Source organism: Tamandua tetradactyla, chromosome 12 (assembly GCF_023851605.1).
Source record: "Tamandua tetradactyla isolate mTamTet1 chromosome 12, mTamTet1.pri, whole genome shotgun sequence".
Classification (NCBI taxonomy): domain Eukaryota; kingdom Metazoa; phylum Chordata; class Mammalia; order Pilosa; family Myrmecophagidae; genus Tamandua; species Tamandua tetradactyla.
In genome coordinates this window covers 83,378,853-83,404,088 of record NC_135338.1, presented here as the reverse complement: position 1 = coordinate 83,404,088, position 25,236 = coordinate 83,378,853, and the positions used below count along the sequence as shown (strand labels likewise).

Genomic DNA, 25,236 nt, shown 5'->3' with positions numbered 1-25,236 from the left:
AATGTCCACGGACCCAGGGGAAAGCAGTAGGGTCTGAACGTGACCTTCCTCTCCAGGCAAGCCAATGGACAATGCATGCCATCTCCTCCAAAGGAGGTGGCCTAGCCAGTGACTGCACTGACATCCCAGCTCAGAGAAACCGGGCTTTGGCGAGTTTTTGCCTGGAAGGCACATACTTTTGGAACAAAGGCCCATCTCCAAATCTAATTTTAAAGAAGGATCATAATCCAAATCGCTCACTACCACCTCAGACCTTCAACCTACCTCTAGTCCTTGGAAAAGTCTCGAACATCAGTAATTAGCAATTGCCTTCCTTGAGCCAAGGTCCTGTTTCAGAAATCCACAGCTCACTGATGCTGCATAGGGTTTCCCTTTGCTCTTTTCTGGGGTGGCACATGGCATCTTCCCTTTCTACCTGAACCTACCACAAAAGTGATCTTTCACAGGGGTCCCAAGACCCAGGACTGTAAATGAGCCCATAGCCAAATGTTACCTTCAAATCTAATCATCTGGAAGCCAAACATAATAAGTTATAATTAATCGCATGATACAAAATATAATTTTCAAAACTTGTCTAAAACACAGGTAAGCGGTTGGTCGTAGCTTCATCTTTGAATATCATAATTCACATTTTCAAAATACGCATTTCCCACTTGGTAACTCCAGAATCGCTTCTGGCTCCAGAGGGAAGCTTCTGTCCATTCACATCCACCCCTTGCCCAGCACTCCCACTGTCCTTGCCAAGTCTGGAAGGAGTGGCTCTTATCTCAGGACGGCCACTTCCCTTCCTTCATCCTCCTTAGTGCTCTCTAAGATGAATGTCTGTGGCCAGGGAGTGGAGAAATGTACTTTGTCTGTCTGGAACTTGCCTCTTCTCACTTGTTGAGTCATCAGTAAATCCTGTCTGCCTTTTTTCCTTGCTTTGTAATGACTCAAGCTTTGCAGTAACAGATCCAGGGTTGGATCTGTGGAGTTGCCATTTTCATAAGATGACGTAACCAGAGAACTGTATGCAATATTCCCGTGGTATTACTTGAAGGCCACTTAGTCAAGGTTTATTTTTCAAAGGTTTTATTAGAATTGCTAAGAGGTACAAAATGCCAACATCGACCAAGCTATGAAGTGACCCACTTTTGGAAGTCTACCACATAGTCCAAATTACAAAAATGGCTACGTGCCAAAAAGTGTTCACCATGGCATCATTTGTGGTAGAAGGAGGGACCACCTGAGATGTCAATGGTTGGTAAGTCCGGGAGAGAAGATGGCCATTAAAGACAGCTATAGAGAATCAGGTGTGTTAAGGATGGGGTGGGGGTGGGAGAGCTAGAGGAGAAATTGTATGCATACCATTACATAAAATTAATGTACACAAAACCCACAGGAATTTGCCAATGAGGGAACAGAGTGTAAAAGAGGAAAGTTTTGTGGGCTTTCCTTCTCCCCTTCTCTAATTCACAGTTTTTTATTTTTGGTAAAGTAGTCACTTTGATATTTAAAGGAAGAAGTAGAATTCACTTTAAATCCAAATGTTTCTTTCACAATATTATTGTGATAGTTTGAACAATGTATTTTTAGAAACAATTTCTAATTTCTGATCTCAAGACATGCAGAAGACTTTTTGAAGACACCAATGAGATTTCCCCTCTAGCTATGTATGCAACAAAAAGAAAAAGTTTTGTTTAAAGAAAGACTCAAACTTAATTCAGAATTAATGAATCTGAAGGCCACTTTGAAGTTTCAGCTAGAAGTGCTTTCTTTCCTCAAATGGAAATGTGTATGCAGCGGCAAGCTGGGTCAAACTCAGGGGAGTGATTTAGTTATGGTTAATTAGTAAGAGGAGAAAGAAACTGGCGGCCCAGGAGAAACCCTGATTTATTTGTTTGATGGATTGTTAAATGGAGAGAAATTCATTAAAGGTACATTAGCTTCAGTTTAAGTAGATTCCAGAGCTGGCCTAATTTGTAGTATTAAACAATTTGGTTAATGTACTATTATATTTTCTCATTAAAAATTGGTCGGGTATAATCAACAACTTACCATTTGAAAGGAAAAACAGCTAGAGTGTTCTTTAAAGGTAAGAAATAAAGTCCCTCGTCATGGAAATACAGTTAATTATAAATGAAATGCATTTTAATTTTTCTGATAACAGGCAGGGAGGTGGTTTGATGACAAACCAGCCCTAAACTGGGTTGTCCTATGGTTTCTCGCTGAAGATCTCACACCCTCTCTCTGCCACCACATCCTTTCAATAAACAAAACGGAACCATTAAGCACAGCAAAATTAACACATAAAGTATTTTTTCTAGTGGAAGTCATGTAAACTTAGTGGGGTTGTGACATTTGCATTTATAACAAGATAGAAGAAGCAGATTTGGTCTGAGCAGCATTTGCCTTCCACGGAACAGGAGGGACAGTGGAGGGCTCAGGATGGAGTTCACTGAGGCAGGCACCGGGCCCTCGGACTGGCTTCTCCAGTCACTGCTGGCACGTAAGCTCCTTTGCAGCCGAGATTACAGCAGTAACGCAGCTTAATTCTTCAGGGCCAGCGTCCATGCGGGGGAGGGCTGGCACCACGGCTCCCCTGGAGGGTCTGCACAGAGCCCTGGAGCCGCCCGCTGTCTGGGGACAAGGCAGCCTAGCGGGTGTGACGCCTTCCCAAGGGCGGGACCTTGGGAGGCAGAAGAGCCCAGCGTCCTTGGGGCTGCACAGAATGTCCGGACCTCCACTCCATCTGGTCAGGGGCACATGATTCAGACCAAATGGGACTGTTGTTTAGCTCGGGAGATCACAGGGTGAGCAGGGAGAGCAGGGGTGAGGTTTCAGAGGCTTTGAGGCAAAGGACATACTAGCCATGCCCCCTCTCCCCACCACGTGCAGTCTGCGGTGTTCACTCCGTAGTGGAATCAGGGGGTCTAGGGTTTGAGGTCTCTGTAAATGAGGATGTGGCAAGAGGGCTGGAAGAAAGGAGGCTAGGGCTGACTTTGCCTACAGAGTTCAAGAACCTGATGTGCTGGGCTGATGGAGGAGAGTGAGGAAAGGTGGGGGACAGAGAAGATTTTTTAGAGGGTCAGGGACCCATGTTTCCTTAACTTGGGAGGGGCCTGGGCTGCGAGTTCAGCCACCCCCCACCCATCTGCTGTCAGCACTTCCCTTGCTCCCAGTATCCACCTCTGCCTGCACCTACTGTGTGGCCGACATGTAGCCCTCATCTCCAGATTGGAAGGATGAGCTCCACAGTGCCCTTGTTCTGGCCCAGGCCAACCTTACTAGAAGGGATCCTGCATTCCAGGCCCCAGGTACAAATTACTACTGACTGCCTGTGTCACCTGCTGCACCAGATGAGGCTACCCTGATAGGCCCAGCCCTAGCAAGGCTCCTGCCTGTGTCACCACCATCTATGGGCAGGTCCCCACTCCTCACCTCCCAACACAAGGCTGCTAAGCCAGTGCACAGCAACCTGCTCCACCCTCCGTTTCATGCAGTTCTTTAGTAGAGGGTGGCAAAGGTGAGGGGAGAGCTCGTGACTCCCCACGAAGGGCCATGGTGCCTGCTTAGGTGAGCACATTATTCCACTTTAGTGTAAGTCAACTTTAGGAAGTTATACATGCTAGTCCACACACGATTCACATTCCCTTTCCCCACTGGTTCTTTGTGGGAAGGACACGAGGGTGGAAGGAGGATTTCATATCTTTGTGCACACTGGCCCTCCTCCCCCTTTTCAACCACATTCATGTGTTCTTGAGTTTTAAAAACTGTTAACAAGGACTATCTGACTTGTGGGCCATTTACACGTCTTCATATTTTTCTGTATTAGAAATAAAAGGTGTGCAGAAAGAGTGAAAAATAACAAATGAAGCAAAAAACATACAAATAGGCTTTCAGAATTTTAGGGAAGAAGGGATTATTTCTGGACAGTGAGAGTGGAGGGGTCACTGGGTCACTGTCATGGTCAGGTGCATGTGTCAGCTTGGCCAAGTGGTGCTACCTGTTTGGTTGGGCAAGTGCTGGCCTGTTGCGATGAGGACATTTCATAGAATTAAATCATGATCACACCAGCTGCATCCACAGCTGATTCCGTAATCAGCCAAAGGGGCGTGTCTTTGCAATGAGTGATGCTTAATCACTGGAAGCGTTTTAAGGTGGATTCAGAAGAGACAGGCTCTCCTGTCTCAGCTAGCGAGCCTCTCCTGTGGAGTTCGTCCAGACCCTCCATCGGAATCGTCAGCTTCACAGCCTGCCCTGTGGATTTTGGACTCTGAGTTCCCACAGTCACATGAGACACATTTATAAATTTTATATTTGTGAGTGTTCCCTGTTGATTCTGTTTCTCTAGAGAACCCTAACTAATACAGTCACATCCGGTCCAATGGCAGCAGGATATGGGCCTCCAGATGGCGTGGGGAGACCATGAGGGTGTTCCCTGGGGAGGGGTACAGGCCAAGGCACACAGGGGTATAGCAAGTTGCTGGAGACAAGAACAGCAGGCAGCTAGACAAGTGTGGGGCACATTGTCCCACAGACGCGAGTACCTAGCGTGTAGGGCACAAGTGAGGTGCAGGCTTGCCCTCGAAGGGCTCACCATTGGGGGGGTAGGGGTGGGGACAGACGGCATGATTGTGCGATGCAGGACAGCTGCAGTGGGTCTCAAGCACAGGGGTAGGGCACTGTTGGAGTGGACAGTGAGGGTGTGTTTGTACAGGGGATGACAGTCTGGAGGACCAGAACACATTCGTAAGTAAATGGAGGGAACTGGAGAATGTCAAATTAGTCCAATCAAGTGGTATGGGAAGAGACAGCGAGAATGAGGGAAGAATGCAAAGCCTCCCCAAACTTGGAGCTGGCATGGCTGGAGGAGGTCCACCGAGGACTGGGGAGGTGACTGGCTGCAGAGGACTGTGAGTGCTGGGAGGTCCCATGCTCTGGGAAGTAGGCCTATCTGTAGGAGTGGCCCTGGAGCCGATGGGGTACAGGCTGGGCGGGGGGACCTTAGACTGGCGGGGGGGGGGGGGAACGTTAGGCTGGGGGGGGGGGGCACAAGTGTCCAGGGAATGGCACCAGCAGAGAAGGCTGGCTGGCTGCAGGGGAGTAGTTCAACCTTTCAGGGACTGAGCCTAGACGGCAGGGAGGAGAGCACTTCCACAGACGTCAACAGCAATCCTAGAAAAAGGAACTGACTTCAGCAGGGGTGGGAGGAGAGCAGATGCCACACGAGCATTCAACCTCAATAAATGTCTCCCTCCTACTCTGCCCCATATCCCTACAGTTCGCTGTTATGATAGGAGAGAACTGAAATTACTTAATCATTAAGATGTATATTATGCTCTTCCTCTTATGCTTATACTTTTCTCCAAGCAAAGTAAAGATTCCTACAAAGTACATGCCAATTAGGCTGATTACAGCAATCTTTTCTGTCGGCACAATGTCATTATACTGGGACTTAATGTCACTACTCTGTCAACACCTTTCCTGGGAGTGGAATTCTCTTCCACAAAAGCTTGCTACTTTGCATCAGAGATTGTTACTCTGACTATTGGATTATATGGCAACGTCACACAATCCATTCAGCAGCTCTACCCTAAAACATGAATCAGGGAATCCTCTGATACTGTGTCAAACATCAGGGACACCCAAAAATCAATAGGCCAAGCCCTTCATTGAAGTTTACTCTTGTGAAGCTAATGTATGTAGCAGAGATGCTTAACCTACCTGTAGGCATGCCTAAGAGTTACTTCCAGAGGACCTCTTTTGTTGCTCAGATGTGGCCTCACTCTCTCTAAACCCAACTCTGCAAGTGAAATCATTGCCCTCCCCACTACGTGGGACATGATATCCAGGGGTGAAAATCTCCCTGGCAGCATGAGAGATGATTCCCAGGGATAAGCCTGGCCCTGGCACCATGGGATCAACAATTCCATCCTGACCAAAAGGGGGAAAAGAAGTGTAACTAGTAAAGTATCAGCAGCTGAGAGAGTTCAAATAGAGTTGAGAGTCTACTCTGGAGGTCACTCTTACACAATCATCGGTTAGATACTGCTACCTATCATAACTTGCCAAACCCCAACCAAAACTATTCCAGCCAATCCTAAAGTACATCTAGGGCAATATTTAAGATTCTACAAAGGTTCCAAGCACTAAGGTAACTTTCCAGAAACCTGCAACCTCCAGATGGGCCCCTGAACCAAGTAAGTCCAGTCCTGAGACCTAGAGGGCCCGGCCTCTCCGGAACATCCACTAGTTTCATCTCCCTACCTCGTATTAGAGACAGACCCTTACAACTTGAAAAAGTTAGAATGGCCATAGCCCAAATACTCCTCAAGAGTGGGCTAGAAAGATCAAAGGTGATGGTGGAATTATATAGAGAGGATAGGGTTTAACAAACGAATATGATTGCTGAATCATTAAACTGATATCTCTTTTAGTCTCCAGTATCTTAGAGCAACTAGAAGTAAAAACCTTAAGTTGTGGAGTTGTAACCCACACCAAACTCTGAAATCTGTTCTACAATTAATTGTTGCAATGTGCTTTGAAATTCATTGTTTTTAAAAATGTTATTTTTCACAAAAAAGTCAATTATGATAAAAAGATTTATTCCTTCTAGCCTTCTATATTCTAGAGCAGCTAGAAGGAAAAATCTGAGAGGATGGTATGGTAGCCCACGACAAACTCTGGGAACTGTCCTGTAACAATTTGTTGAAGAGTGCTTTGAAAACTATTGCTCTTTCTTTGATTTGTATATGTTATATTATACAAAAAAAAAAAAAAAAAAAATGCACACGGCTGTCACCCAGGGCACCTGTTAAGATGGAGACCCTGATTGATCCCCAGGGTCAGTGTGGGCCTCAGGAAAGTGCACATCTGGATCACATGTGTAGATGGTGCTTGGACCTGGCTTGATAAACAGCTCTAGAGATCATGGAGTGGCCAAACTAATGAGGAACAAACAAAAGACGAGTTCATTCTGGGGAAAAATTGAGGAAGAGGCACTTGAAAGTTAGTTTCAGTTCATTCCCAAACTGTGGTTCACATGAATACTTCCCTCAAATAGCTGGAAAACTTTAAGAATCAGTGTTTAAATTGTTCACTCTCCAAACGGAGTACAATTCTTCAGCTCAAACAGGAATAATGACACAAAATGGTTCTGAAAAGTACAATAGAAAAATATTGTTCACTGGTTTATTTTTCCAAATGAGCAATAGGCTATTTACAAATAAGCAGATCTCCAATGACGTATATTAAAATGGTAATCCTATCATTGTTTGAAATCTAAATGAAAAAAAAAATTCATTAAGGCACATCTGATCTGTGAGTTTAAAATCAACTTTCTCATGTAGTAACAGATTCGTTTTACCTTTGTCCCCCCCCCCAAACACCTCAGCACCAAAACTGTCAAAGAACACTTAATATTTAGTAAAACAGTAAGGAATGTAAAAATTAAGGAGGGGAATGTTTTTAAAAAGAAATCTTTGGAGATCAGTGTACTGCAAGTAAAACACACTAAACAGTGAGTGCACATTTCTTGATAGACATAAATACTAATAGCTAACAGGTACTCCAGAAATATCAGAGCTCAGAACAATGGATATTAAATAAATTAAAGGTACTTCAGATACAAAGAAAAAAACAAAACAGTAATTAAAGACTGAAATAACCATCTCCATCAACGTAACACAGACAAAAAGGTTGAAGTGAACAAAACCAGGTACAAGTTTTTCCCCAACGTTTTTTCATCAGGGTGTTTTTTGATTTTTCTTTAAGCTTTGCATACATTAGATTTATTAAAATAATTATTATTTGCCATTCTAAATATTAACATTTTGCCCTTTAAAGAGAAGGGCCAGGAAGAGAGATAATGACAAATCCTTTTTGAAATTAACTACCAGGTCCATTTAGGCCAAGCCAGTGACAGCTCGTCTGTACAACTAGAAGAGCTGCCAGCTTTCTGCCTTCCTCCCTCCCCTTGCTTTAATACCTACAGGACCACAGGAAGCACAGTTAGCACAGTTTGGGGAAAACAATCAACTTTGGAAAGCTCTCTTAAGATGACAATATAACTACATCACATTCCTTATTTTACAACTGAAACACAAAATGGCTTTTTTAAAAAATAAAAATTGTTGTAAAAAAGACAAAAGGTAGAATCTGTGCAATGGTAACAGTCACAACGGAACATCTGCCAGAGTGACAGTGTTCTGTTACGGTAATACTTTGCAGGTGCATCCATGTTTTCTGCCATGGGACTGTAGCAAAGGGAGTTTGAAAAGGAAATGTAAAAAAGAAAAGTTTTTGCTCATCAGGTACGTTTCAAGTCATGATTAAGCAGGTATGCTACATAATGTTCAGCAAGAAGATGTGCTCAAAGGCAAACATTGATCACATTTTTGTTCAAAAAGCTCAATCTTAATCTTAAAGGAGTCCTTTGTAAGAAAATCACATGTAAAATATATCCTTGTATGGACTTCAAAAACTGATCATACAAAAATTTTTTAAAAAATAAATTAGATAATTAAAAGTGTCTTTTCCAGCAGAGCTGGGCATTAGGCTGTCCTCACTGAGCCGTTATTATTGCTGCTTTTACTGTAACTTGGATCATTTTTTTCCAGCCACATTTCAGCCAACTGCTGTATGGACCCATATGTGGCTGCTTTGGACCCCAAGCACATTTTGTACTGTTTGGGGTCAAGATTAGGGTCACAGAAGACAGGGTGGTGGATGTGGACTACTCCAACTTCCTGGCTTCTGAATGTCTTCAAACCTGCCTGAACAACTTTGTTGAAAAGGTCCACATCCTCGAGCCCCCAGCCTTGGATGGAAACATCGAAGCCACCTACTCGGACAAGATCTCCCTTATAAATACAAGTGATGCCAAACCCATAGTTTCTCCAGAAACCAGTTTTCTGAGTAAAGGCAAAATGGTTGTCACTGGGAACTTTCCCACTATAAACAATCTTTGGATCATACTGGCTGAAGATGATAGGAAAATAAATTTGCTGGCCCAGAACCGTATTTGCTCGACATCGCTGAAGGAATTCTGTAGTAAACACAAGGTCAACGTCACAGAAGAACAGTAAGGATTCGTTATTAAACTGGGAAGATCCTACTTCAAGGGCTAGTGCTCTGGAAAATTCTCCAGACACAGGCAAAATCTGCATGTCTGCTTTAGGATACTTAATGCGATAATCTCTCATTAGTTCAACTTGCTTAGCCTTGTCAGGGTTGGAGTCAGAATTGAAAAGCAGAACAACAAGCTTGACATTCTGATTTGGAATAAGACATGTCTTTTCAAAGTTTCCCATGAATCTCACAAACATATCAAAACGTCCAGACAAAGGAATCAATATATTTATCTTTTTATCTTTGGGTTCTTTGTGCTCATTTTTTGACCCAGGGAGCTGAAAGGAAACAAGCTTCTTCAGGGAATTTGAGAGGAAGGATAAAGACCCAGATTCTTGGTTAATTTTGTTGGCCAGCTCCCTGGCATCCAGTTCCTCATGCTCCACAAACTGGATCCTGCTGAAGGTCTGCTGTAGGTAAGCGTGCCTCCTCACGGGAACCGTCATCTTCTTGCCTTTGTGCTTTTTATAGAGGAGCAGCAGGTCCAGGATGTACTCAGCCCCGTACATGGGGTTGACGCGACGATAGCCATACTGTATCTCCTTAAAATCAATGATGCGCCCTCTGGCCTTGGCATTGGCGTTGATCATTTCCATGACCTGCATGACAACGTCATCCAGGGCTTCTCTCTGGGCAGAGTCCATCCCTCTTCGAGGGGGTTGACCATCAGCAGCTGAATACAAATATTTTCCAGTAAGAAACTCCCATTCCAAAATTTCTTCTCGCTGGCGGGGCTGAAACCTCATAAAAGAAGGAGGAATTCCCAGCTGCATATCTTCTTTATGAATCTCAGTGTTACTGTATTTGCTCATCAGAACAATCTCTCGGTGGAGCTGTATTGTGCGATGACGAAGTTCAGCTATCTTGCGGCTAAGCATATAGCTGTGAAGTCGGTACTGGTAGGGTGGGTTTTTGTTGGGGTGTAATGTGATGGCTCGGTGAATTTTACTGTTATGGAGATCTCTAATGTAACCCTTTTTGTTCTGTTCATAATTCTCATAAAAAAGCTGCTGCATCTGTTAAAAAAGAAAGATTACTATTTTAGTATCTTTATATGCATGCATACACTAACGAAAAATTCTAAGTATCATAAATCTTTTGAAAGAAGCTACAGTACACAAAAGGCCTAGATAAAGGCTAATCAAGAGGAGTCCAATAAGATTAGAAGAATTAATAGATACAAAACCTCATTAATAACCAGAGTAAGCCAATATAACTCCAGAGGCAAAACGTGATGATGAAAAAGTTTTCCCAGGAAAAAAACAGACTACAGTTGAGGTTGTAGTGCACCCAGTCAGCATTCCTGAAACAGAATGCTATCCCCAGTGCCACCAAGCCTATGACGGGCCCCTCTCAACGAGGTTCCCCAACTGAAGTCTGGCACCTAAAAAGGACGCAGTCCATCTAGAACAGAAAACCCTGCAGTTACCCCTCTACAGAAACAGAGTGCATCCTTGGGGATGCCAAAAGGAGAATCCAATCAAAGCATAGATACTGACTGTAGGGAGTCAATGGAAAGGAAAAGCAATCACATGCAAGAGAAGAGGTTTGCCCTTTAGGGGGATGTGTCATAAGAGCAGAAACTAAGGTTCTGCAAGGGAGCTGGAAGTGTGCACACTGAAAATACTTTAAATGCCAGTTTGTTTGCTCGTGTAAGGGCTGTGTACAGTGGGCAGGAGAGAGGTCACAGTTTCCACCCAACTCTCCTCCTCTGCTTGATGATGCATGTTATAGGGGAACATAAACTTGAGGTCAATCAGATAATAACTGGTTCTGCATTCCTTCAAGGGAATATACGTAGAACATTTGAACTATGAAATGATGAAAGTTTACAAAGCCTTTTGGGATGAAGGATAAATTCTGTAAAAAACGTTTAGTAAAACTAACATCTAAGGTCAGTTATGATAAATTAGTCCTATTTCTTTCATTTGTGGTTCATTGCTTTGTTAAATAGCAACTCTTGGTAAGGGTAATAAGGATTTGGACTGCACAGTTTATTTGCCTTTGGATGATTTTACTTTTTATCTTTCTGAGCCATTCACCATCACCATACCTCCCACGTGGCCCTCCCACCCCCCACGTGGCTACACATTCATGGCATCTCATGGTGTACAGTTATTATGCATGTGCAAAGCACACCTGTCTCTTAAACTTAGTTTTAAATGGCCTAAAGCTAAGTAATAAGAATTCTGGGTTTACTGAAAGAAGGGTTTAAGTAACTGACGCTTAAATCCTTCAAACACTGGGTAAACCAAAAGAGTGACAGCCAGTAAAAACAACACATCCTATGGGAAGGTGTGGGTGAAGATAGTAAGGACCATAATACTTTATCTTTCTTGTTATCTCACTCCTTATATGGGACACAACAAAAGAATTTTAATATGGACTTCCTGCCCAAAGGGACAGCATCGTACTGTTTTTTCCGGTTGGGCTGAATCTTGGAAGCAAACTGCAGCATTACAAGGTGACAAAGTATATATAACCTCAGGATTCAAACAGATTAAGAAAGATTTAGGAAAAAAATATTTGTGATGCTAAAATCTTGAAAAAAAAATACAGTAATTGTGCAATACTTTAAAACCTCACTCCACACGTGACTCAATAATAACAAGGAACTGTCTTCAAGCCTCCCCAGAAGATGCTCCAAGACCTGGAGAAACCTGCCTTCCTGTTTTAGCAAGAATCTAACTTATAACATATATTTAATAACTGCACATGCCATTTGACCCCACAATTCTACCTGAGGACACCACCTGAAGAAAGAAGATGAGTGAAAAGGGCACAGCAATCCTACAACTCAACAACTAAAAGACAAACTACCCAAATAAAAATGGGCAAAGGACTTGAATAGACATTTCTTCAAGGAAGAAATACAAATGGCTAAGAAGCACATGAAAAGATGCTCAAACATCACTAGCTATTAGGGAAATGCAAATCAAAACCACAATGAGATATCATTTCACACCTACCAGAATGGCTACTATTAAACAAACAGAAAACAAGTGTTGGCAAGGATGTGGAGAAAGAGGAACGAACACACTCACTCATTCACTATTGGTGGGAATGTAAAAGGGTGCAGCTGTTATGGAGGTTTAGCGGTTCTTCGGGAAGCTAAGTATAGAACTGCTTTATAATTTGGCAATCCCCCCATTACCTAGTAGAGCTGAAAGCAGGGACATGAACATTATCACACCATTGTTCACAGTGGCATTATTCACAACTGCCAAAAGATGGAACCAACCCAAGTGTCCATCAATTGATGAATGGATAAACAAAATGTGGTATATACATACAATGGAACATTATTCAGCCACAAGAAGGAATGAAGTCCTGAAGCATGAGACAACATGGATGAACCATTATGTTGCATGAAATTAGCAAGACACAAAAGGACAAATATTGTATGATCTCTCTGACCTGAACTGTATATAATAAGCAAATTCCAGAGTTAAAATCTGGGTAAGTTAGGGCGGGCCACAGTGGCTTAGCAGGCAGAGTTCTCGCCTGCCATGCTGGAGACCAGGTTTGATCTCTACCAGAGCCTGGCCGTGCAAAAAAAAAAAAAAAAAAAAAAAAATCTGGATAAGCAATCAGGAAATAGAATGAGGGTAGAGAAGGGGGAGCTAATGCTTAATTTGTGCAGGATTTTAAAACAGATTGATTGTAAATGTTTGGTAATGGATAGAGGTCATTGTAGCATATTATTGTGAATGTAATTAATAGCAGCGTATTATATGTGTGATTGCGTATTATATGTGTGATTGTGGTTCAAAGGAGAAAAGCCAGAGGATAAAATATGGGACTGGATAGATAACATAGTGAACCCTGCTGCAGATGACATCTGTGATAAATAGTACAAATAGAAGAATATTCTTTCATGAACAAGAACAAATGTACATCACTATCACAAGGTGTTAATAATAGGGGTGAACAGGGTTGCAGATGGGGAAAATACACCTAATGTCAACTATGGACTATAGTTAAAAGTAATACCTTAATAATTCTTTCATCAGTTGTAATAAAGGTACCACTCCAATGCTAAATGTCAATAATGGGGGGATATGAGGTATGAGATTTTTCTTTTTGGAGTAATGAATATGTTCTGAAATTGATTCTGGTGGATATCCAACTATGTGATTATACAGAAAGCCACTGATTGTACACTTTGGGTGGACTGCATGGCATGTGAATTTATCAATAAAACTGCTTCTTTAAAAAAAGGCACAGCAGAGAAATAAAAAACAACCTAGATGTTCTGTAATTAGAGACTAGTGATATAATTACTGTATGTCATTTGGTATTTATATGTATTGATCACAGTTACATGTTATTTCCACTTTGTCTACTTATAATTTCCAATTTTTTAACAATAAGTATGAAAAACATAACATTTTAAAAAAGATTTCTCTATTTCCTAGAAGGTAGATACACTTAAGCTAAAATTTGGCCTTAAAAGTTGTTCTACAAAATAGTTCAACCGTCTGAAACTGTGACGTTCTTTCCCTTCTGTCTTGCAGACAGCTAGTGCTGCCAATTTCATTTCCTGATATACCCCAAACCTGTTTTTCTCTCCCACTCCCCTGGGTTATGCATCTGCCTCCCACTGATCTCCCTGCAGAATGCTATTCTTCCCTCCATTCCGTTTTGACAAAGTAACAAACATGGCTTTCTTAAAATATAAATTGGAGACTAATGGCTAAAAGGTGGGTGGTAAAACTCACTGATTTTCTCTTCTCCTTTTTTGAATCTCTCTAAAAAGAGAATGAAGAAATATTTTTGGAATAGACTTATCAGGACAAAGAGAATGGGAAAGGAGAAACAAAGAGACACCCCCCGAATTCTCAGAAAAGGGGGAGTGAGTGAAGGAAGATGCAATCTAACAGTCAGCTCTTTAAGACAATTTACCAGACCCCAGAAATGACCGAAGTGCTGGGCTGCCACCAGGGAGACTGGAGGAAAGGTGAAAGGTAGCAGTTAGACCCCCAAGTTCCCTCTCCCACATGTTTGGGTGAACACTCTCCCTCACAACCATCACAGGAAACCAGAGATGAACTCTCCCATGAAACTGAACATGAGGCCTGGGGGGTGAGGGTGCGGAGTGCAAGGCTGAACAAGTGGGCAAAGTGAAAGCGTGAATAAACAGTGGAACCTCTGGCCCACTTCTCCCACCTGGCTCTCAGAACAGTGACAAACAGCCACATCCCATACCCCAAGGAGGAGACTGGAAGATTCAACTAAACCAACGTACAGATACCTAAAGTCCTCTAACAAAAAGCTGGGTCACTACAGTGAAGCTGCTAATTAAAAAACCTTGCCCACAAAGTTTCCATTTCACTTTTAGTGCACTGCTCTTAAGTGAGACTCAACAGCCCAGGGCGATCAGGCAACTGAAAAGGAGGAGCCAATGTTAACAGACAAAGATAAAACTAGCAAGTATGTGGAAAAAAAAAACAATGAAGTCAAAAGAAGAAAAATTCAAAAATAAAAACAAAAACTCATCTATAATATAGTTAAAGAGATAATATTGTTTCCATGCAAAAAAATATAGAATGGAATAAAAAAGGAAAATCCAGGAAAAGAGGCTTTTGAAATTAAACAAAAGAGTAAAATAAAAAAGGGGAATAAAGTTTGAAGATAAAGTTGAAGAATCTCCCAGAAGCTAGAAAAGACAAAAACATAAGACAACTAGAGAGGAAAGTATTCACTCTAGAAAGACCAAACAGAAAAAATACATGAGGGGGAGAAAAACAATACAAAAAATGGATGCAGAAGTAAAGGACTAGTGTGCCTGGAATAGACAGGGTGAGGGGCCCAGCACAAAAAAGTGCAAATTTAGAACACCAGGGGCAAAAAACTTCCAGAGGGAAGAAAAATGGCTATCTATACAAATAATCAGAGACTGGAACAGTACTGGACATAGACAATAACAGTGGAAACTGTAGTACAATGCCTTCACAAGTGGGAATAGTGAAATTATTCCCAATCTAGAATTCTCTTCGTAACCAAACTATACATCAAGTAGAACTACTATCAAATATGCAAGGCCTCAAATTAACCCTGCATTTACTCTTTCTCTCCCAGTCAGGCACCAGAGGATCTGCCCCTCCAGTATGAGGGAACGAATCTGTGAATAAGAAGACTTAGGATGCAGGCAACAAGGGGTCCAACACAGAAGGAAGGAAAGATAAGCCCCAGAACGACACTGCAAGGGAGTCCTGGAAGAGAAGTTTTGCAATAGGCAAATGGAAATTTATCTGCAGAGCTTAGCTCAGTGCCTAACACATAATCAGATGCTCAACAGATATTTGATGAATTAATGATCAATAGCTAAGTCTTCAGGTACAGCAAGTACCAAGAAATTGTTCCGTGGCTGCAGTGAAGAACAAAACCTTGATGAGGATTGACACGTGATACATTTCAAATTTTAAGTAACATACAGGGGGGCAAGTCTGGGTTCCTCAGCTCAGGATCTATATATGTATATATATATTTTTTGGGCATGGGCAGACTCCGGGAATCAAACCCAGGTCTCTGGCAGGCAGACAAGAATTCTGCCACTGAGCAACTGTCACACCGCCCTCAGGATATGTTTTAAATGTAAGATTCAGCAGCACTTCAAAGAAAACTAAATACATTTCCTCATAAAGGATACAGTTGTCGTGTTTTACTCCCTAGAAGACTATATATGACTGCACATTTTATTCCTGGCTATCAAAACCCCAACACAGAAGGTGCGCGCCAATGGGAGCCCTCTGTGGACAGCATGGTTTTCTTTGTATGACTAATCACTTCCTACATACTTGCTAGGACACCATGTCCTCAAACATTTTTAGGAATACATTTCTCAGAATGTTGCAGAGGCCGTCAGCGGCCATTAATTTCATAGTAACTAAAGTCTAGGCAAGCTTTATCTGAGTGTGTGCAAAGGCATAATGATAAAGAAGAGAAGAGTACTGACTGATAGGCTTTTGAAAGCCTTAAAAACCCCTTAAGTCATTACAAATTGAGAATTTTAAACTATAGTAAAGTTGTAGGTACCTTCTGGCTAAATTCCAAAAGTCTGGCTGAAAGGAATGTTGTGTTATGTTCTTTTTTTTTTTTTTTTTTTATGAAGAAGAAAACTATTGCAAGACAAAAGTGCATATCTGTTTATGTATTTGGGAGATGGAGCAGTGGGGAAAGAGAACTTAAAAATAAGGCCAAGTATATACTCAGATTAGCTGGTGGCCTCCATACAGCCTCAAAGGATTTACTTGGCACACTAATACAGTAATGATGATACAGCTTTTAAACTTCAATACAAAGAAGTTACTCAGGTGACAGACTCAATGGGATATTCACCTATAATGACTAAGAAAATTCTAAATAAACGTCAATGAAATAGCTCCTTTGGGTGAGCAGATATAATCTAGCAGGCAGGACAGAGCACCTCCACATTAGCAACATTTAACAACGCACCTCACTTTTTGTACAGAGCCTTCCTATAAGCAGCTTTAGGGTAGGGGAAGGAGTATCATGTGCTCTTTCTACCCTTAGTGATATGGGACAGGAAAAGACACGGTATGCTTTTCAGGTCCAGGGGAAACAATTCTTTGAGAGAAAGAAATGGATGTTACAACTCACCTTTAAAATTAAGAACAGAGAATAAAAGGTATAATGCAAAGAAAATTTTTCAATTAGATATTAAAGCTACATTTTGGGAAATCTGAATCACATAAATGAAATGGAGGCGAGAGGAAAATAACAGAGAAGCAAAAGCTGATGTCTGACCCTGGTCCTCAGACTGCCTTCACCGTATCTACCAGTTCCCACTGCACCCTGCAGGTCCCCACAGCCCCGTGGCCCAATTCTCTAGGACAGCCCTAGGTATGATTAAGGACCCTGCTACTGAGGTTTGTCTAGCCCTTTCATTTCTTTCCTCAGTCACCCTTTCTGTCTGATCACATCCTTTGGATCTAGTTCTGCCTCTGTAGTATTTCAGACATCCGTATTTGATTTGAGACCCTTGCAAATGTTCTCCTTAAATTCAAAATTGCTTGTTTGCTTTTACCTTAACTAGTTTTCAGTTTCTCTGCCTTTATTTGGGTAATTTCCCCTACCTCATATATTTTTTAAGATGTTTAAATGTATCAAAGAAGGCATGATGAGATCAAAGTGAACCATTCTGTTTCTGGGCAATCCAATGAGAAATGCTGGAATATCAAGCTGAGCACCTGTATCTTCTGTCCATTTCCCTCCTCTCCCACTGGGGCCCCAATCCACTGCTCACTATAACACCCCATGAAGCTGGTAAGACACAATGATATCAACTAATTCATCTTGAGATGTAATTTCTGAACACTAGCCAATTTCCTGGATTCAATAGGATTGAAGTCCCAACTCTTTAGAGGTATAAACAAGACTAAACTGAGTGTTTAAGCAATTTTCTGGTAACCAAAATGAAACTATTATTTCTTTGAAGGAAGTTCAGAGTATTTCAAGAATAAAGGTTAATAAGTACCACCAGAAAAAAGTATTATTTATTTGTAAGTAATAAAGAGACATTTACTGCTTTTATGCTACTAATACAGAACAAATGCAGGGTTTCCTGTCTGATGCACACAACAGCCAATCCATGACACCTGGGTTTCAAAGAGACTTTAATACCCTGGAGGCTTATCAGACTGGAGTCTAAGGAGTTTGGGGGTATGGGGATGAGGTAAGGGAGGTGCGGGGCGTTATGGATTCTAACAAGGGGGATGCTGTTGCTACCATAACAACAGTAACTGTCAGCAGGGCTGAAGCCAGGATAGAATGGCCGTCATAATAGTATAAACAAGGATGAGACCAGTTGAGTTTCAGCAATTTTAAGTATTAACTTCTGCCTATTCTACAATATAGAAAGAAAAAACAACTAAATAGTGATTTAGTAATCATCATTTGTTAATTCTTAATTTCTTGGTTACACTATCCATTAGTTCTAAGATGCTAGATAAGTTCACTTGAATTTATTGGGTCTACATGGTTTCTTATTCCTCAATACAAAATGACTGTACTGTACTGGAGGTTCCTTTGAGGTGAAGAATTCTAATGTGACCATTTTAGAATCAGTCGCATGCACTTCAATGGCATGAACTAATGCTATTCTACCCACCCACTCCTGGAGTGGTTGAGGTTACTAATGAGATCCCACCGTCACTGGGTAAAACTGCACCTGGAATATTAAAGGATAACAACACATCCTAATTCACCATTTCCATCCTATAAAAATAAGCTTCCAATTCTGCTATAAAATAAGAACAGTTAAGAAAATAATAAGACTCGTAACTCATTTTAGTAACTCTAGGAGTAACTAATATGTAATGACTTTCTCATTATAAAGACTATTTTATATATAGTTTAGAATTTTAAAAGATTCTATTATAAAATAATGTAAATTTGGGATATTATTTAGAAGAACATTATAAAATTCAAAGTTAAAAAGTACTACAGTCTCTCTCTAAGCCCAACTCTGCAAGTGAAATTTTTACCCTCCCCACTATGTGGGACATGGCATCCAGGGGTGAAAGTCTCCCTGGCATCGTGGGATAGGAACCCCAGGGATGAGCCTGGCCCAGGAACTGGGGAACAACAATGCTATCCTGACCAAAAGGAGGAAAAGAAGTGTAACAAATAAGGTATCATGGCTCAGACAGTTCAAATTCAGCCAAGAGGCTACTTTTACTTACGCAAACTTCAGTTAGACATTGCTACCTTTCATAGTTTGCCAAACCCCAACCAAAACCATTCCTGCCAAACTTAAAGAACACCTAGGGCGTTATATGAGATTCTACAAAGGTTCCATGCACTAGGATTATGTTCCAGAAACCTAACAACCTCCAGATGGGTTCCTAGACAGGGTAAGTCCTGAAATGCAGAGGGGCCAGCCTCTCCAGAACATCAACTAGTTCCATCCCCGTCCCATTTTTAGTTTATCAACAGCCCCTTTCAACATGAAAAATTTTGAATGGGCACAATCCAAATACTCCTAAAAAGTGGGAGAAAGAGCACAGGACAAGATGGAGTTTTAACAGAGAAGACAGGCTTTAACAAATGAGTATGATTGCTGAACTCTTAGACTGATATTTCTTTTAGCCTCCAGTCCTGGAGCAGCTAGTAGTAAAAACCTAAAATTGTATAATTAAAACCCATACCAAACTCTGAAATGTATTCTAGAACTAACTGCTGTACTGTACTTTGAAATTTATTGTTTTTCTGTATATATGTAATTTTTCACACACAAAAGAAAGTCGATTGTGATGACAAATGCACAGCTATATGATGATACTGTGAACCACTGACTGTACACTTTGGATGATTACATAGTATGTGAATATATAATATATATCAACAAAACTGCATTAACAAAAAATAAACAGAAAAAAAAGCACTGCAGGAGAAAACACAGTAAATGTATACAGGCTATTTAATAATCACAAGGTTATTCCTTGCTAAAAAAACTAAAAGAGAAACTTTTAAATTTAATAGCTCCTACAAGTACATCCCATAATCTTGCGACTTCAGACCAAGCCATTTTTCTTGCTGTGAGATATTTCAGGACCCTGACTCATTCTATAGTAAATCTGAGAGGAGATAATATGAATGTTAAATGATTCTCAGGAACTTCAGGACCAGCTGGGAGCAACCATCAACCTTCCCACATTTAATGTTTTTCCCTTTTCTTTTCAGAAAGTGTCATCTACTCTAAAGCCCTGTCTTTCACCAGTGGTTTTTTAGAGTCAGGTTCTGGGAATCTGTATTTCCTTTCTCTTTATTAAATTTTTTCTCGTTTAAAGAATCTTTATTATGAATGGTTGATGTCAAAATGTGAAATATGTGGAAGCAGTGGCTTGTGAAATCATTTGCATACTCTAGCTGCAGAGATGCAACATCTAGCTCATTGCTATATATGAGTACAGATTTTCTTTCTGGACCGTATCATTTGGAGTTTGCTCTCTTTACCAGAGCCATAATAGTGAAATCGGCCTATATTCTTTTGTACCTGGCTTATTTCACTCAGTTCTATATCCTCAGGGTTTATCCACGCTGTCATATGCTTAAGGACCTCATTTTGTCTTACTGATGCATAATATTTCATTGTGTGTATATACCACATTTTGCTTATCCAGTCATCGACTAATGGAACTTGGACCGTCTCCATCTTTTGGCAATTATGAATAGTGCTGCTTAAACATCAGTGTACAAATGTCATGTGCCACTGCTTTCAACTCTTTTGGGTACCTGGTACTGGTACTGCCAGGTCGTAGGGCAACTCTATATTTAGCTTTCTAAGGAACCACCAAACTGTCTTCCACAGTGATTGTACATTCCTACCACCAATGCTTAAGTGTTCCCATTTCTCCACAACCTCTCCAACATTTGTAGTTTCCTATTTGTTCAATAACAGCCATTCTTGTAGGTGTGAGGTGATATCTCATTGTAGTTTTGATTTGAATTTCTCTTATAGCTAATGAAGATGAGCATTTCTTCATGTGCTTTTCAGTCATTTGTATTTGCTCTTTGGAAAAATGTCTACTCATATATTTTGCCCATTTTATAATTGAGTTGTTTGTTCTTCTGTTAGTGAGGTGTGTAATTGCTTTACGTATACAGGATATCACACCTTTATCCAATATATGGTTCCCAAAGACTTTCTCCCATTGAGTTGGCTGCCTCTTCACTTTTGTGACAAATTCCTTTGAGGCACAGCCGCTTTTGATTCTGAGGAGGGCCCATTTATCTTTTCATTCTTTTGTAACTTGTACTTTGGGTATAAAGTTCAAGAAGCTACCGCCCCACATTTAATCTTCAGTTAAGAAATAACATATACAGTTATCATTAGGAAATGTCTTTGTCCTCTGTGTGAAGGTCAACAATCTTTCAGTCATGGCTTTTCCCATTAACTGTTTACATTAATTTCCTTTGCTAAATACGTATCTCAGCCACTTTAATAGACTATCACTGATCCGGACCTACAGCTATTTCTAATTCTAATTTATGCAGTGTCCCAATTCATTCCAGATAATTTGCTGTCTTATCCTTTTGTCCTGAAAACTGGTTCGAAGAAAATACCGGTTGTCTAAATATCTAGAGACCTCAGTTGATGACACAAGTCTTTAAATATTAAAATTAACATTCTCCTATTCCTACAGGTAGGGTTTCCAGATGATATACTATCTAAAGCAGGACCTTTTGAGATGAAGGTAGGGGGTTGTTAATAATTAGGTCTAAGACCACAGGCATCAGCTAGGACTATTCTGGCTCTCAAGAGAGAGCAAAGAGACAAGTCTCTATTTGCTCTCTCCTAATTAGTTTTATATGCGCTGCCAATTTTCATACAATTAACTCCAAGGATTAAGCACTTTGTATTTTAAACACTCCAGCCAAAAAAACAAAATTTTCATGGGAAATAAACTGGGATTTTTTAACTGTAAAAGATGAGAACTATATGAATGTGTCTTGAATAATCTGGTTAGTGTAAAACTCTGAAATCTAAACACTTTTTAGAGAACTTTGATTCATTTCAAAATAATTGCAAATTACGCTTGGCCAAGTAAATAATAAAATGTTGGCAGTAATTTAAAACTCCTACAGAAGACAGTAAAGTGATTAAGCTGAAATGAATAGATTTTCCAAGAAATGTCACTTGGTTTGAATAATCAGCAGCTACAGATGTTAAGATAAGAACATTACCTGCAGGCAGAAGTCCTGCATCCAAATCCCAACCTCTACCCTTTACTATCTGCCTGCTCTTGGGAGAGTCACTTAAGACTTTATGTATGGATACATACATACATAAACATGACAGCTCTGTCAGAAAGGAATACACGCAGAGGTATGGCATTTAAAACGAATAAAATCCTATACAAATGTGGTACTGAATATTTACTGAACAATCATGTGAAAGGCAGTGAAAACTCAACAAGTTCACAGACAAAGAAAGATTAAGTACCAGCACCAGGTAAAATGCGTTGCAGTGCGAACCCTGGACCTTTTTTTCTAGAGAAGCAGGGTTGGCCCCACTGGCCTCCTTACCCACATGGGTTCTCAGAGAGTCCTTTCCTAATACGATCGGTCCATTATGTGTCCACAAACCTGACCAAAAACATCTCTCTACATGACAGAATCATCTAGACTCTAGTTTAATTATCTAAGCTCTTTCAGGGGCAAAGTGGGTGCAAGACAAGGGGTGAAGTGGACCAGGGAGGGGAAAAGGGGACACAGGGCAATACAGGCCCAGAGCTGCCCGGTGGGAATTCAGCTATTTTGTGTCAAGTCTCCTAAATTTTAAGTGTAAGCAACCAGTTCAAATTAAAAAGGGATGGAGGAATACAAATCAAAATAAATCTGTAGGTCATATATGGCCTACAAATTCATTTCCTTCTAGGATTCCCCCCCCCCCCCCCCACTGAATTTGTTGTAGAATCTCATTTTATAAAGTTGTTTTATACCACTTTAACATACAGGACATATTAAGTAGTATTTTACCTCAAAGAAAAAAAAAACCAACCCTAAAGATTCAAGTAGCGTTCAGAAGATTAAGGCATAATGATTTTGGACAACCCATGGGAATTGTCGGTCACAAGATAAGGTCTGTAAACAGAGTCAAAAGGCCAGTTCAGCAAGGTCAATGAGCAAGAGGGGACACGAGCACTCCCCAGCCCATTCCCATCCATTCACTTCTACAGTGGACAGCAATTTGCTTTAGCCATCTACCAGCAGGCAGGGCAGCTTTGTCTCATGTGTTTACAACCACAATTGCCAGTATTTCTGTAATCTGGAAAGTGTTGTATTTATAGGGAGGGGAGAAGGAGAAACAGTATAGTTTTAGATGTCCCAGGCCCACACTAAGCCCTGCGGGTTAAACAGCTTGGTGCCTGTCATCTTCTCTAATCAATGTAAGTATGAGAGGAGATTTTCACTTTACAGTTGTCACATAAAAGCATGAACTTAGTATTTTCTTTCAGAAAATATCATTAAAAAAACTGTTGGGAAGGAATATGGGGGAAGGAAAGTGAATGCTTTTCTTTGTGCAGGGAGGGCTATTAAAAGCTTTAAATTCTATAGTATCAAATTTCCATAAGTTATGCAAATAAACTTTTTCAAAATCTAGGCAACCTATTAGAAAAAAAATCTCAATTTTTTTCTGTTAAAGCAGATTCTATCTTGAATAGGGTGTGAGATCTTGTTGGTTTGTACAGGTTGTGTGATGCCCTGATATATCCCAGCATAATCTGGGCAGAGAATAGAAAAGTATTTGCAAAGTCCCCTTGGGCGACTGGGGAGAAAAGAGGAAATAAACTTCCTTATCTGGGAAATTCCTGATATTCTAGCAAGCAGTGGGAACAACGAAGTCAATAGGCCAAACCACCCCATTTTGGAGCTTGCCTGGATGAAGCCTATCCCTGTAAAGGAGAAGCTAAGCCTACTGATAATTATGTCTAAGACTCACCCCCAGAGAACCTCTTTCGTTGCTCCAATGTGGCCTCTCTCTCTAAGCCAACTTGGCAGGTGAACTCACTGTCTTCTCCCCCTACATGGGACATGACTCCCAGGGGTGTAACTCTCTCTAGCAAAATGGGACAGAAATCCTGGGATGAGCCAGAACCTGGCATCAAGCGGTTGAGAAAGCCTTCTTGACAAAACGGAGAAGAGAAAAATGAGACAAAATAAAGTTTCAGTGGCTGAGAGATTTCAAACAGAGTCCAGAGGTTATCCTGGGGGTTATTCTCATGCATTATACAGATATTCCTTTTTAGTTTATGGTGTATTGGAGAGGCTATAGGGAAGTATTTGAAACTACTGAACTGTGTTCCAGTAGCCTTAATTCTTGAAGACAACCGTATAACAATACAGCTTTTTTTTTTTTTTTTTTTTTAAAGGAAAGACAGAGAGAAGGAAGGAAGGATAGAAGGAAGGAAGAGAGGAAGAAAGGGAAACATCTTTTAAACATTTTCTTGTTTTATTGTATTTTGTTTCTCCGTTTTCGTTACATGGGCTGGGGCCGGGAATCGAACCGAGGTCCTCCGGCATAGCAGGCAAGCACTTTGCCCGCTGAGCCACCGCGGCCCGCCCAACAATACAGCTTTTACAATGTGACTGTGTGATTGTGAAAACCCTGTGTCTGATGGTCCTTTTATCCAGGGTATGGACAGATGAGTACAAAAATAATAATATGGATAAAAAATAAATAAATAATAGAAGGAGATAAAGGGTAAAAATTGAGTAGAATGAAATACTGCGGGTCAATAAGAGGGAGGAGGAAAGAGTATGGGATGTATGAGTTCTTTTTTTTTCTTTTTCTGAAGTGATACAAATGTTCTAAAAATGATCATTGTGAAGAAATCACAACTATGTAATGTACTGTAAGCCAATGATTGTATAATATGGTTGGACTGTACATGTGTGGATATTTCTCAATAAAAATATTTTTTAAATAATAAATAAGGATTTTAAAAAGTAGATTCTAGGGGAAGACCATTAGTTGATTCTTTTTCTCCAGCTTGTTATCTATAATCAATTCTCTTATTAATTCCTTCATTTATCTATTCATTCACTGTTCTAGGCAAAACACAACATTTAGAGAAATATAACAGTTACAGTAAATCTCAAATCCTTTGTGAAGAGGTAAGTGGAAATAAAATGCAAAAAATTGATCCACAAGTATTTTTTTTCTTTAAACAGTAAACTAAATGAAAAGGCCTTATATAAAAAGGAGAGAAGTATTTTTGAGTATTTGAGCTATGAGACCCATGATTCTGTATGTATGTTCCTCTCTCCTTCCCTCCCTCCATTTAAACAACACAACGAAAGAGAAGCACAATACACCTTAGGAAAGAGAACTTACATTCAGCACACCACATGTTCCTGCCCCACCCCCCACCTTGAGGACCAGCCAAAGGCAAGGGAGATGTACCCCAGCCAGAGTAGAGTCTTTGCCCCCATTCCCCTGACTACCAATGAATAAGGCATTAGAGCCAAGAGAACAGGATTTTAAAATATGGGTAATTAGCCAAATATTAGTTTAATTAGTTTGCACTAACAGCTAGTCCTTTAACCCTTATAGGCACCCAATTAAAAAGAAACAGAAAAACTTATGACCATCCC

General features: G+C 40.6%; 1 protein-coding gene across 1 annotated transcript in view; it reads right to left on the bottom strand.

Moving 5' to 3' along the window:
- Nucleotides 1-6,743: 6,743 nt before the first annotated feature.
- CHSY1 (chondroitin sulfate synthase 1) overlaps nucleotides 6,744-25,236 on the bottom strand; it is a 91,055-nt gene continuing 72,562 nt past the window's right edge. Inside the window, exon 3 of the mRNA XM_077124016.1 lies at nucleotides 6,744-10,127. Within this exon, the coding sequence (XP_076980131.1) occupies nucleotides 8,535-10,127 (1,593 nt within the window). The 3' untranslated portion in view covers nucleotides 6,744-8,534. The remainder of the gene's footprint in view (nucleotides 10,128-25,236) is intronic.